This window comes from Entamoeba invadens (genome assembly GCF_000330505.1).
Source record: "Entamoeba invadens IP1 unplaced genomic scaffold scaff_1105074725591, whole genome shotgun sequence".
Lineage (NCBI taxonomy): Eukaryota > Evosea > Mastigamoebida > Endamoebidae > Entamoeba > Entamoeba invadens.
This window is the reverse complement of record NW_004191750.1, coordinates 13137-25982: the sequence shown is the minus strand read 5'-3', so window position 1 is coordinate 25982 and position 12846 is coordinate 13137. Positions and strand designations below refer to the sequence as shown.

General features: G+C 25.2%; 2 protein-coding genes across 2 annotated transcripts; both read right to left on the bottom strand.

Moving 5' to 3' along the window:
* EIN_166750 (hypothetical protein) lies at nt 1–531 on the bottom strand (the record flags this gene model as incomplete). Its single annotated transcript, XM_004183728.1, has 1 exon — nt 1–531. A coding segment is annotated over one exon (531 nt), but the record flags the coding sequence as incomplete, so codon positions are not given.
* A 7688-nt stretch (nt 532–8219) lies between these two features.
* EIN_166740 (hypothetical protein) lies at nt 8220–8783 on the bottom strand (the record flags this gene model as incomplete). The annotated part of the gene is made up of 1 exon (XM_004183727.1): nt 8220–8783. The coding sequence occupies one exon, from the start codon at nt 8781–8783 to the stop codon at nt 8220–8222; it is 564 nt and encodes a 187-aa protein (XP_004183775.1).
* Nucleotides 8784–12846: the final 4063 nt, after the last annotated feature.

The window sequence follows — 12846 nt, the reverse complement described above, 5'->3', positions numbered from 1 at the left end:
AGAATTTGCATTGTGTTGATACTCTGACTCTATGTTGTCTACTATTAAAGCTCTGTCCATGTTTTGAACAATTACAACTGAAGTGCTAGAAAATGATATGAAAATGACACCAAGTACTTGACTGATTATCATGTCGTTTTCTGTTGCAGAAGATGAATTTGTTGAGTTTGAAAGTGTGCCTTTTGTATCTCCCAAAGCAATGCCTATTGAGTCAGAATACGAAACAAATGGCAATAGAATAATTGCAATAATACTGCCAATAACAATAAAAAATCTTCTTTTGAATCTTTTGATTGGGAAAATGTCGGACAAAAGACCAAATATCGGCTGTATAAATGACACAATCAATGGTATAATCCCTCCAAATATCAATGATATGGTGGATATCGACATACCAGTTTTTATGTACATAAACGGAGATATCAAACAAGAAACAGTTGAAGTTGAAAAAACCAATCCTCCATTTAAAATTGAGTAAACAAAGTATTTCAAAACTCTTAAAGAACTTTGTACTATCTTATCTTTGTTCATTTGATTGTTTTTTAAGAATCAATATTTTTAAATATCAAAAATGTCACTAAAAGAAATTTTAGTTAATAACAACTTTTAGAATAAAGTAGAATTTTCGAAAGTGAAAAATCTGTTTATCGTTATCTATTATTACTTAATGGTTAATAAAATTCTGTATATTTTCTTGGTTTAAATCATGTTTTATTAAATTAATAAACAGTTTTGAATAACTTTTCAACAACTGTTAAACTTTCTTTTCGTTTATTATTAATTATATAGATTTAATATTACTATTTAATATTTATATTAAATATTCAACTTCGAAATATGTTATTTTCAAATAAAACACAAATTTGTTATTTTTATCATTAAAAAAAGTTATGAAAAAAAGGTTTTGAACTTTTATGAAAGTTTAAAAACAATTTTTATATTTTTAATTTTATTATTAAAAAATTGTATTTGTAGAAAACAATCTTGTTTAATTTTATTTATAAACAATTATTACATATTTATTTTTTAAAAAAACTTTTGAATAATGAAATAGAATATCTTATTTGTGTTATGATTGAATATAATTTTAAAAAATTCATTCAATTTTAGCCCCAGGTTAATTCTTTAAGCGGCCATTCTGGTACTTCAACTTTTTGATAATTTTTATTAACTGCATCAACAACTTCTTGTGCAAGATACCCCTTTGCTCTATATCCTCGAGCCGTTGGATGTTTTTCTTTTTTGAAAACTTTTTTGTTTTCTTCTATTCCAAAATCTGCATTGTGTACAAAAGTTGTATGCGATGTTTTTGGAGGTTTCTTGTTGTGGTGTTTTGGTTTTCTTTCTTTTTTATCTTCTAATATAACATTATCCATTTCATGTTTTGAAATCGACCTTTTTCTTTCGATGAATTCCATGCTTAAATTTGGAATTGACAGTAATATTTTGTGGGTATTTGAAACAAATGTTAGGAGTATTTCATTATTCAATTCTCTCATAAATTCAATCAAATCGTTTTTAACTTTTGGTATTGCTGGTGCTCCTGAAAACAACTGTTTTTGTTCCAAACTTTGAATGAAATTGAAATAACTTGTGAATAACAAGCAATACTTTACTAAAGGATTGAGAAAGGTCTTATAATTTTGGTCTTCATGTTTAATACAATATTCTAATTTTGGTTGTAATACATTAACTCTTTTGAGCATAAATAAATGAATGTCAAAATAATGTTTGCTGTTTATTGAATCTTGTAACAATCTGACACACTGGAGAGTTTGTTCTCTTGATAATATGTTATCTTCATAAACACCTTTAAAACAATTATACAGACTTTTTTCTTCATTAAGTACTTTGCCAGTAATTTCAAAATCATTCATATCAAAGGGGGGAATGTAATCTTTTATATTCTTTTTATTCAAAAGAAGTCCATCGAGAAGATCCCATTGATAATCTAACAACTTCAAAAGTATATTTCTTACTTCATTATTCTCTTCGTCGGTTGTTGGTTGACTGTTAATTCGAATGACTAAACACAACAAAAATATAAGTGAAGTATTTATCATGTGTTATTAATAGTTTTCATAAGATCATAATAATAAAAATGTTGTTTTTATTTGTTTTTTTTCTTTTTAATGACTTGTTTGTATTTTTTTCCCTAAGGCTGTTCAAAATATTACTTTTAAATGGAATTATAAATCATTAAACATGTTAAATTGATGTTTCGTTTTCAATGTGAAAACTAAAAAATTGTGTTTAATTTAATAAACTACCAAATACAAGTTTTAATATGTGAATGGGTATATCACAAAAATAATAAATGTGATCAATTACAACTAAACAATAAAAATGATGATTAAAATGTTAATCTTATTATTAAAAGATAGTTATCACAAAAATGTGATAACTATATTTAAATCATTATCACATCCAGAAATACTCATCTATTTGTAGTGAAAAAAATGAAAAAATTAAGTTTTTAATTTTGATAAACGTTACAGTACTAAGAACAAAATATTTATTTGTCTACAACACGATGATTGGTCAGTTGTTTAACATATAAACTATTTTTAAAATAATAATTGATTCATATTGTTGTATTTTATCTTATTTTTAAATACTTTATCAATTTGATTTGTGTAGATTGCAAAAGTATACTAATACTGTTTTCAATTTATAAACAATTTAAAATGTTACGGACTTATTTTTTTAATTTAAAGTTTTAGATTTTGATAAAGTGAAACATTTAAAAAACTGTTTATTTCAGCAAGTGTCAAATTTGCACTATTTATTCTATTTTATTTTTTTCTCATAATATTCAATTACAATAATTAAATTATTATAAATAACTGTAAGTGCATAACTAAATAATAATACATATATCTTTTACATAAGTAAAAATGTGTTGTTTACTTGAGCAACAATTTTTGAAAGTTTGTTTTTAAAAAATTAAAAAAATAAATGAAAAAAAAATCACAAATACGTGCGATTTTTATTACATATTACAAATTTCTACAATGGTTCAAATTATTATTTGATGTTGCATTTTTTTGTTGGTGAAATAAACAAATCTTTAACATTCTCTTTAAGTTATTTGAAACTAATAAACATAAATACATATTAAATTTTAGTTATATAAAAAACAAACATTTTTTAAATATTTTAGTAAAAATAACCTTCTTACCATATTATTCTTTATATTGTAAACTTATTATTTATTTATATAATACATTTATACTTTAATTGAATATTAATCATTATTCTTAAAGGACGAATTAATTGAATGTTATTGAATAACAATATTTTAGTTTTTACACAAGTAATCATATATAAAGTTGTATTTTTTAATTATACGTTCAATAAAAGATTATTTGTCTTATTTATTTATACAAAACAATCTTAAATAAAATTTTAATAATAATATTAATTAATAACTACACATTTTATCAAGTTGGCAATTATTTTTTTCTGTTTTTATTTGATTTTAACAAATTATTTTTAATTCAAATAATAATAATTTTGTTTCGAAATAAACAAATTTAAAACTACACAATTTTGTATAATATCAACTTTTGGTGTTATTTTATTATCTATCAAAACAACTAATATAAAAATATTTCTAATTTAATCGAATAAACTTGAAATAAAAACCATGTTCAACGGTGTCATATCCACTGAACAAAATGACACAATCGATACTTCACGTATAACACAACAAGAAACAAATAACGAACAGAAACATTATTTTACAACAGTATCACTTTTAAGAGGAATTTGTTCGATTATGATTATGTTGTGTCATCTTTCCATGTTCAACAAATTTGCAGGCAAGTATTTTTTCAGTCATAGTTACCTTGGTGTTGACTTCTTCTTTTTAGTTTCTGGATTCTTTGTTTCTTATACAAACAAAAATAATAAAGATTACAATTTCATTGAAAAAACATATAAAATTTTTAACTTGATGTTTTACACCTTTTTGAAAAAGATCAAAAGAATTTTAAAATATTTGAAATTGTTAAATGTCAACAAAGATGAAGAATTAGAAAACTTTTCCATTGAAAGCGACGAAAATCCTTGTACTTCTGAAAATACAAGTGAAAATAATCTTACTGATACCACTTTAAATGATAAAGGAGTCAATCAAAATATTTTTCAAATTCAACTTACAAAAAATGATGATGAAAAAACGACCAAAAACGCAACAGAAATATCAACACCTATTTTAGATGAAAAAGTGCCGACGAATGATGTAAATATAAAAACAAGTGAAAACACACAAAAATGTCAACCCTCCAAAAATACAATTTTCAACCCATTTACATTTCTTTTGCGTCGAGTAGTTCGACTATTCCCAATGCAAGTATTTGGTACAATTATTGCCATCTTTGCATATCCACCGTTTTACACGATGAATATTGGTAAAATACTAATGTATTTATTGCTTAATATATTTTCATTTCCAAATTGGGATACCAATTGGGAGTTCATACCAAACGGAGTAACATGGACTGTTTTCTTTGAGTATTTATTTGCAATAGTATATGCATTTTTCTTAAGGTATATTCACATTGTATTTGTTACATTAGTCGATTTATTATTCTTATTACTACTTGTTATAAGTCAACTTCATGTTTTTGAGTTTAGTATGTGTCCTAATGGTATTTCCTTTGATAGAGGGTATGTCTTTGGTAGCTGTGGTTTTTTTGTTGGCATCACGAGAGCAAGATTTTCATTTGTTAATGGAATCATCATTGAATTATTTGTATCGAAATTTCACAATTGGTGGATTAAAAAAATATGGAAAAAGACCAGAAATACGGTTTGGTGCATTAATCAGTGCCATAATCGTTGTTGTTTCGTTTAAAGTGAACAGTTACTATATGAGTAATATTCAAAATTCGATATATTGCATGTTTTGTGTTTGTATATTATATCCACTTACACTTTTTATAGCTACAAATTGTGAATTAAATAATCACATTATGAAAAAAGTCGCGATTTTTTGTGGAGAAGTGTCGTATCCACTGTTTATGATACACAAAACGTTTTTGATATACATGTCAGTGTGGTTAAATACTTTTAACAAAGAATCTGGATACTTTTTGTGGGTGATGTTCTTTGAAATTGCATTTATCGCATTTTTATTCTCTTGTGCTGTTCTTAAATATTATGACGAGCCTATTAGAAACTATTTGTCTAAAAAATTATTTAAAAGAAACTCCATTTAATTGATTTTTTTTTATTTATTTAATTGATAATTTCTGGTTTATTTTTTTTGTTTTACAGACAAACAAGTAATAGAAAAATACAGGTAATTCTAGCTATGTACATAGTTCGTTATAATTTAATCATCACACAAACATTGTTCAGAACACTTTTCGCATGTTTAGATATCAAAATTTTTAGCTTTTAATATCTTTTGATAAAAATATTAAAAAAGTAACTTTGAAAAATTAAGAGTTCACTTTCCCATTTTTATATTTTTGTGATTAAAAGAAAAAACTCCACATTAAAAATGCTAAATACTCGTTGAAAGAATTGTCCTTTTGTTTTTTTGAATATGGATAATGATATAAGAAGTTTATGTGGTATCAATAGTGTTTTATTTTTATGAAATGTAGTTTTTAGGTAAAAAATTATATCACATGTTAAAGTTAACAAATTTAATTCCAGAAGCAAAAAAAACAATCAAAAAATATCAAAGCCAATACGTGATGCTGTTGCGGATACGCCCAACATATGTAACACTCCGAACACGGAGGTTTTTAGTCCATATTGCAACAAGTCTAAAAAAGTAATAACTGTAGATTATTATAGCTAGTATTACAACAATGCAATGAAAATCTATTTCAATGTTGATACAAATTAAAAAGTATCTGATGCAGAGTATCAATTCTTTGGATGCAAGAAGTTTGCTGTGTTTGCCTGTGTATTGTGTGGACTTTGCATTGGAAAGACTGTCGAACTGCTTACAATTACCAATTTGTAAAACGAGAAGGAACTATAAGAGCCAAAGCTTCCCAAAAACAAACTCTTCCCAACTTCATTTTTCTACACCATCGTTAAGCGTGCTGTTTCATAGTACAACATAAAGAATATCACTGATATTGAAAGTGAAATAATTGTCTGTGGATGAAGAAATATCTCATTGACTAACATCAAAAATGCAATCAAAAAAAGACATGAAGTCAAATAGATTACAAAGCAGACAAAGGCTGGTCCATTCTGTGAATCTTGCTCACAAGCTTGCGGGAATTCTTGCAATTATCTTGGAAGATATCTCAAAAAACAACAACTCAAATGGGGTGTCAGAAACGCAAAAAAAGTTGTGAAAAGATCTGTAAACATACTACCTTCTTTCAGAAAACAATGAAAATTAACGAAGTTTTTAATAAAAAGATTAGTAAAGAGTAAAAGGTGCATATTTATGATATCAAAGAGTATAGTGGGGCAGTAACCGTGTAAATTCAAATTGAAGGAAAATGTTGTGGACGCTGTAAAAAGAGTTTGCAAATACATTAACGTTGTGGTGGTTTCTTGTTGCTGCCAAAAGATGGGAACTTTGAATTCTTCATTTCTTGTTGTGTTTTTATGAACACATTTTTGATTTCATACTTGTTCAGGATACTGTTTAAAATTAAATAACTTTAAACTCTAGGTAGTTTAAAATTTTATGGGTTATGTCAACCTGTAAATGGCAAAGCATTTTTATCAATCTATTATGTTTTGTCATCTTAAAATTTCAAATACAAACAATGAAAACCATTTCAATTGTGTTAATCATTTAACAATCAAAAATAGAGTGAAGTTTCAAATAAATAATAAGTGCATTTGCCGGGACTCGAACCCGGATCTCCACCTTGGAAGGGTGGAATTCTGCCCTTAGACCACAAATGCTCACCAAATGTAATTATATATAATAGTAATTATTTCAATGTCTTTACAATCGAAAAATAAAAAACGCCACCCGGGGGCTCGAACCCACGACCTTACGGTTAAAAGCCGCACGCTCTACCGACTGAGCTAGGAAGGCACTTATTAAAAAGATTGTTTATTTTATAACATTATAAATTAAAAGACAAGAAGTCGAAATTAGAAGACAATGTGTTGGTGTTTATTGAAGACATCAGTGTGTTATTTGCATTTAATTTTAATAATTTTATAATATTAGAACTATACAATTACTTTAAAAATGATTATAGATTAAAATAAATTAAAATGGTCCCGGCGGGGATCGAACCCGCGACCCTCGCATAACTCTATTCTATAAGTACGATGCACTACCGACTGTGCTACGGGGCCTTGTATTTTTAATGATTGTATATTTTCTTATCGTTGTTATGTAATTATAATAAACATCTGGGATATTATAGTTTTAATAATATGTGTCATTTTAAGTGGCATATTCCAAAAATTATTTTTTCTTATTCTTTTTGGTTTTGTTTTAACTTTATTTCTATGTAAAAAAATAACGATAAAAATTATTTTATTATTTTTAAAAATAATGGCTACAGTCCAGAAAGAAACCTGTCATAAAAAAATATAGTAAAAAATAATTATTATTTAATAATTCTAAAACTATATAAAAAAAATCAATTTTAATTTAATTTAAACCTTTTTCACAAAAAAACAACCCAGTTACACATATCAAGTACAATTATATTGTTTTTTAAAAAGTTACTAAAAACATAAAAATGAGTATAAGCTACAAAAGCTAAATGAAAATTAAAAAATTAACAATAAACTCCCTTGTCTATGATAAGTTTTTTCATTGAGACATCCTTTTTTACTTTGACTGCATTTGTTTTTACCAATTATAATAATTTTTAAGAAAAAAAACAATTAATAACAATTTTCAAAAAGTTGCCACTTAATAATAATAATGAAGGACAATATATAAACAATTTTGATATTAAAAACTGTCTATTTTAAATTATACAATACAATACAATTAAAAATAAAACCATTTTAAACATCTAAAATGTCAGAATATAAAAAAGATGTTGTATTACAATATTCAACACTATGTAAATGACCAAATTTCCAAAATATACAATTTCATTAACATAATAAAAATGCAAAATCAAATACAATTTCAATAGATTTATAATAGTATTTAATGTATATGGATTTGTATGTATCATTTATGAAAAATATTTTTGCAAAGTATAATGTTATCTATTATTTTTAATTTTTAAACAAAAGTTATTATCATATTTGATTTAGATTATAAAAGCCAATATCATAGCAAATAACATTGAATATGTCATCGCAGAGTCTCTGATTGTGTAATATAATCCATTATCATCCGTAACACATATTCCCAATCCTATTTTCACGACATTAGTAGGTGTTCCAGTACACGTCTCAGATTCATCGTAAATGTTTTTAATAAACCAATCATCTACAAATTCTGATTTTGACGAAGATGTTTCTGAAGTTTTTACACACCCAGGTTTTATAAGCATTTCTATTGGATATGGACCACTTCCTTTAATGGTGCAGTGTTTTGCATCAAGGTATGAATATACAATTGCTGAGTATTCTGGAAGGTTTTTCACAAAGAATTGATTGTTATTAAGCTCAAAAGGACCTTGATCAACCCAATTGTCACACGTGGTTGATGTATAACTTCTGGCTTTCTTTCCATCTTTGCTGTATTTGGTATACGTGTTGCTTCCAGTATAATAACATTTATCAAGTTGGTAGACATTCATATATTCGTCGTAGGTGGTCATAAGATATTCAGCCTGAGCTACTAGGACAATAAGAAAGATGGAAATCATTTGATGTTTAGTGCTTTTATTATTCGAGTTTATATAGTAAATGAATATTTTTAAAAGTATATATAAATAGGTATATAAGGTAATTTTGATTTGTCATAAAGTTGATTTATATGGTAAGTAAATGTAAACGTACTAAAAAAATAATTTATAATAAACATGTTATTAATATTAAAACGTTTAAATAATTAAAATATCATTTATAATTTTCATTCTCGTTAAGAATGTAATGTTTATTTAAATAAGTTTTTAAGTTTTGGATATTTTGTCGAAAGAATAATTCAATTTTTAATTAATTTACCTTAATTTATTTGTTATATTTTTATTGTACAAAATTAAATATAGAATTAAACTTCATGTTTTTCATGTTTGTAACAAAATAACATTTAAAAACAACTCTTTAATTAAACGAATTAATTATTATAGAAATTAACTGTATTTTACAAAGAATTTCGAATCTATAATTTAATAAAAATACACAATAACAAAAATACAATCATTCCCAAATTATAAATTAAAAACCTGCGACATACTTGCACTAAGCGCCATACCTGAACTGGCTTACTTGGCAATACCTTTTTACAAAAAACATGGACAAAATGAGATAAAATGATTAAATAAAAAGAAAAGTTGATGGAAAAAAATCTGGGAAAATTGAAATTTCATTTTAAAATTTATGAAGAAAAGAACGTATTAGAAAACAAAAATCATTTAATAGTTCGCACAAATAATATACAGATTTGAATTTATTCAATTTATAAAAGTAATTACATCATAGAATAATCTTTCGTTAGTTTCATTTTATATAAAGTTATAATAAAAAATAATGTGTAAATTTGAACTTTTTTCTATTTATATAAATCAAATAAAAAACGAATTTAATAAAAGACTTGCATCATGGTTGATCAATTTTCTGCTTTATGCCAAAACTTTTTAGGCCTTTTTTACCTAATCCTTAATCCTAATACGTGTCGCTGACTGTGGGCGATTTCTATATTTAAAAAAAGTAGCAGTTTTCGGTTTTAGGGTTTTGAATATAAGGATTGTTAAGTTAGATTCTTTTATACCTAACAAATGGGCTATATTTTCCACAAACATCCCGATTATTTTAAAAAATATAATGTATTTTTAATAGAGAAACAATAAAAAATAACAGCACTTACAAACGCGTCGTTTCAGGTGAAATAAAATGGTATAATAATAACAATAATATAGTATAACAGTCTTTATTTGGATTAGTTAAATAATTGATATTTTTACTATTTAGATTGAAAAAATTATTGGTTGTGACATGGAATAAATGGGACCTACATTGACCACCACCACCTTTACCAAAAAAAATATTTGCCGCGAGTGTTTTTTGAAGGGAGTCCACTTTTCAGTCACTGTTTGTGCGTACCCATGTCACCCACTTTCCTTGTCCGTACTGTGTGGACGCGGATGTGGTTCCCTCCCGCTTGCGGGGGGTCATGGGGGATCCGCGCCAAGGGAGGACTTGGAAAGTGGGTGAAATGGTGCACAAACAGACTGTTTGAGTGCGTCTTCAGAGCCTTCTTTTCAATGCTCCGTCTCACTTGGTTTCCACTAACTCGAGGTGAATTTTCGGCATTTTTTGAATTCGGGAACCAGACCTAATATTATCCCAGTTTCCTATTTACTATAATTTTAATTTGAATATGATTCGAAATAGAAAAAATAAATCTATTTTAAGAGGTGGTGGTGTCAATGTAGGTCCCGGAATAAATATAATATTAAATATAGTTTTTGAATAATTTTGATTAATAGTATAATTAATTATAATTTACAATAAATTTTAAAAATATAACAATTATATTAATAAATATAAATTAACTATATTACATAATAATATTGTTTTATAATTAATTAATTTATAATTAATATGGTTATAAATAACAATGTTAAAATTATAATTAATAAATCCATATATTTATTATTATTGTATTATATAAAATATAGTTTCTAAGTCATCTATAGTTCGGTCAGCTAACGGGGTATATCATTAACTATCTATATGGTATTTAGATTACTTTTCAAATTGATTTCACAAATTACTTTACCATCTTTGTCACATTAAATTCATTGTTTATATTATGTATTCATTTATTAACATTAGTATATTAATTTGTATCATCTAACTTGAATATGAACATTTATTTTATATCACATATTTTATATTTTTTATTTAAATTTACTATATATTGTTATTTTATATACAAACTATACTAAACAAAAGAGTTAACCAACCCCACCTTATAAACAATCAATTACATATACTGTTTTTTTATTTCTTTTGCATGAAATTACTATTAACATTTATTATTATGGGTTTTTATGTTTATATTAATTCATTATACTAATAACATGTAACACTTAATAAAATGATTATATTAACCATTTAGTATTATATTTTACTAAAAAATAACTATTAATATAATAAATATATTAAACCCAAATTAATAATAATTAGTTATTATATAAACTGTTTTTCAAAAGTCAATACTGGGGTGTCCCGATTTTTTGCATTTATTTTGTTTATTATTTTTGGGAATCGTTTTTTGTAATAAAATTCGCTTATTTTTTTCCAAATAAAAAAGAGAAAAACAGTCTTCAAAAAATATTTTTTTACTTGAAGAATTTTTAAGCATTAAAAAAATCCATATAAAATTTGAAATAACGGGATTTTTGTTTCAGAAAAACACACGAATTATCCCAAAAGTGCATTTTAGTACAAAAGCAAATAAACTTAATGTCAATCTTTTTCATTATCAAACATTTTATTAATTAATGAAATATTCACAAAACAAAAGCTTAGTTCGTAGATTAGTATGCTTAGTAGTGTTGTCACAAAAACAATAAAAATAACAAAATAATTTGATAATTTATCTTCGTTGTTTTTTAAAAAGTCGACATTCTTTTTGAGCATTTCAGTGAGAACATCTTTTTTAAAATATCCAATAACAAAACATTATTGTTATTTTGTATTATTTTTCTTGTGTTGCCCTTTGACAATTTTGACTTATGACTGTCAAAATTATCAAACATTTGCTGTAATTATTTTGGTGTTTTTGGAACTCTATATTTCATTATTTTTTATTCAGAGAAGATAACCACATGTTTGTTTTTAATTGAAAATATTTTTAAACGAAAGTAATTATCAGTTAAAACTCGACACAAATAACACCATCCCAATTCACTTAAACGTTAATTGTTGTGCTTTTAGGCCAACAATGCTGTGTATATGTTGCGAAGTATCGAGTTGATATCAAATCAAATAACGGGATCGGGTTTTTTGGAAAAAGATGGCTAATATTCCAATATTTTCCCGAATTTGTACGAAAATAATTGAACGGGATTGGTATTTTTTTCAAAATAAAGTCAGTACTTTCGATTTTTTGTTTTTTATTTTTTTAGGAAAAAACAAAAATAAAAAACGGGACTTTAGGAAGTTCTAAAAATATGACAGTACCGACTTTTGAAAAACAGTTTATGTTAATGTTTATTTGAATAGAATATTTACAATTAAATATTTAAAAAATTTAAAAAAATAAATGATCAATATATCCAATGAAATGAGTTATTTGAATGTGTTTATGATTAAATTTTAAAATGGCATATTCTTTTTATTATAATGTTGTATGTAATACATTCTAAAAAGTAATTAACACAAGAAGGTTTTAGACTACACGCATTTATCAATCAATCTATTTAATCACAGAAAGTTGATATAAAATCTGACTATCCTTCAAATCGTTTATACTATTGGTTTTTGAAAACAATAATCAATTTGTTTAATAAACAGAATAATATTCACTCATATAATTAACAACATTTAAAACACACAAATAGATACATTTAAACAATTGCACATATATCCATTAATCGGTTTTTGTGGCAATAATCATAGCTTCATATTATAATGTTTTAGTTGATTCTGTTCAATTGCTTGTTCTTTTTGTATTGTTATTATTTTTTGTATTATTAAACACTAAAAAACACAACACATATACTCGTTGCTGATGCCTCAAGGAGACTGGATGAGATCAAT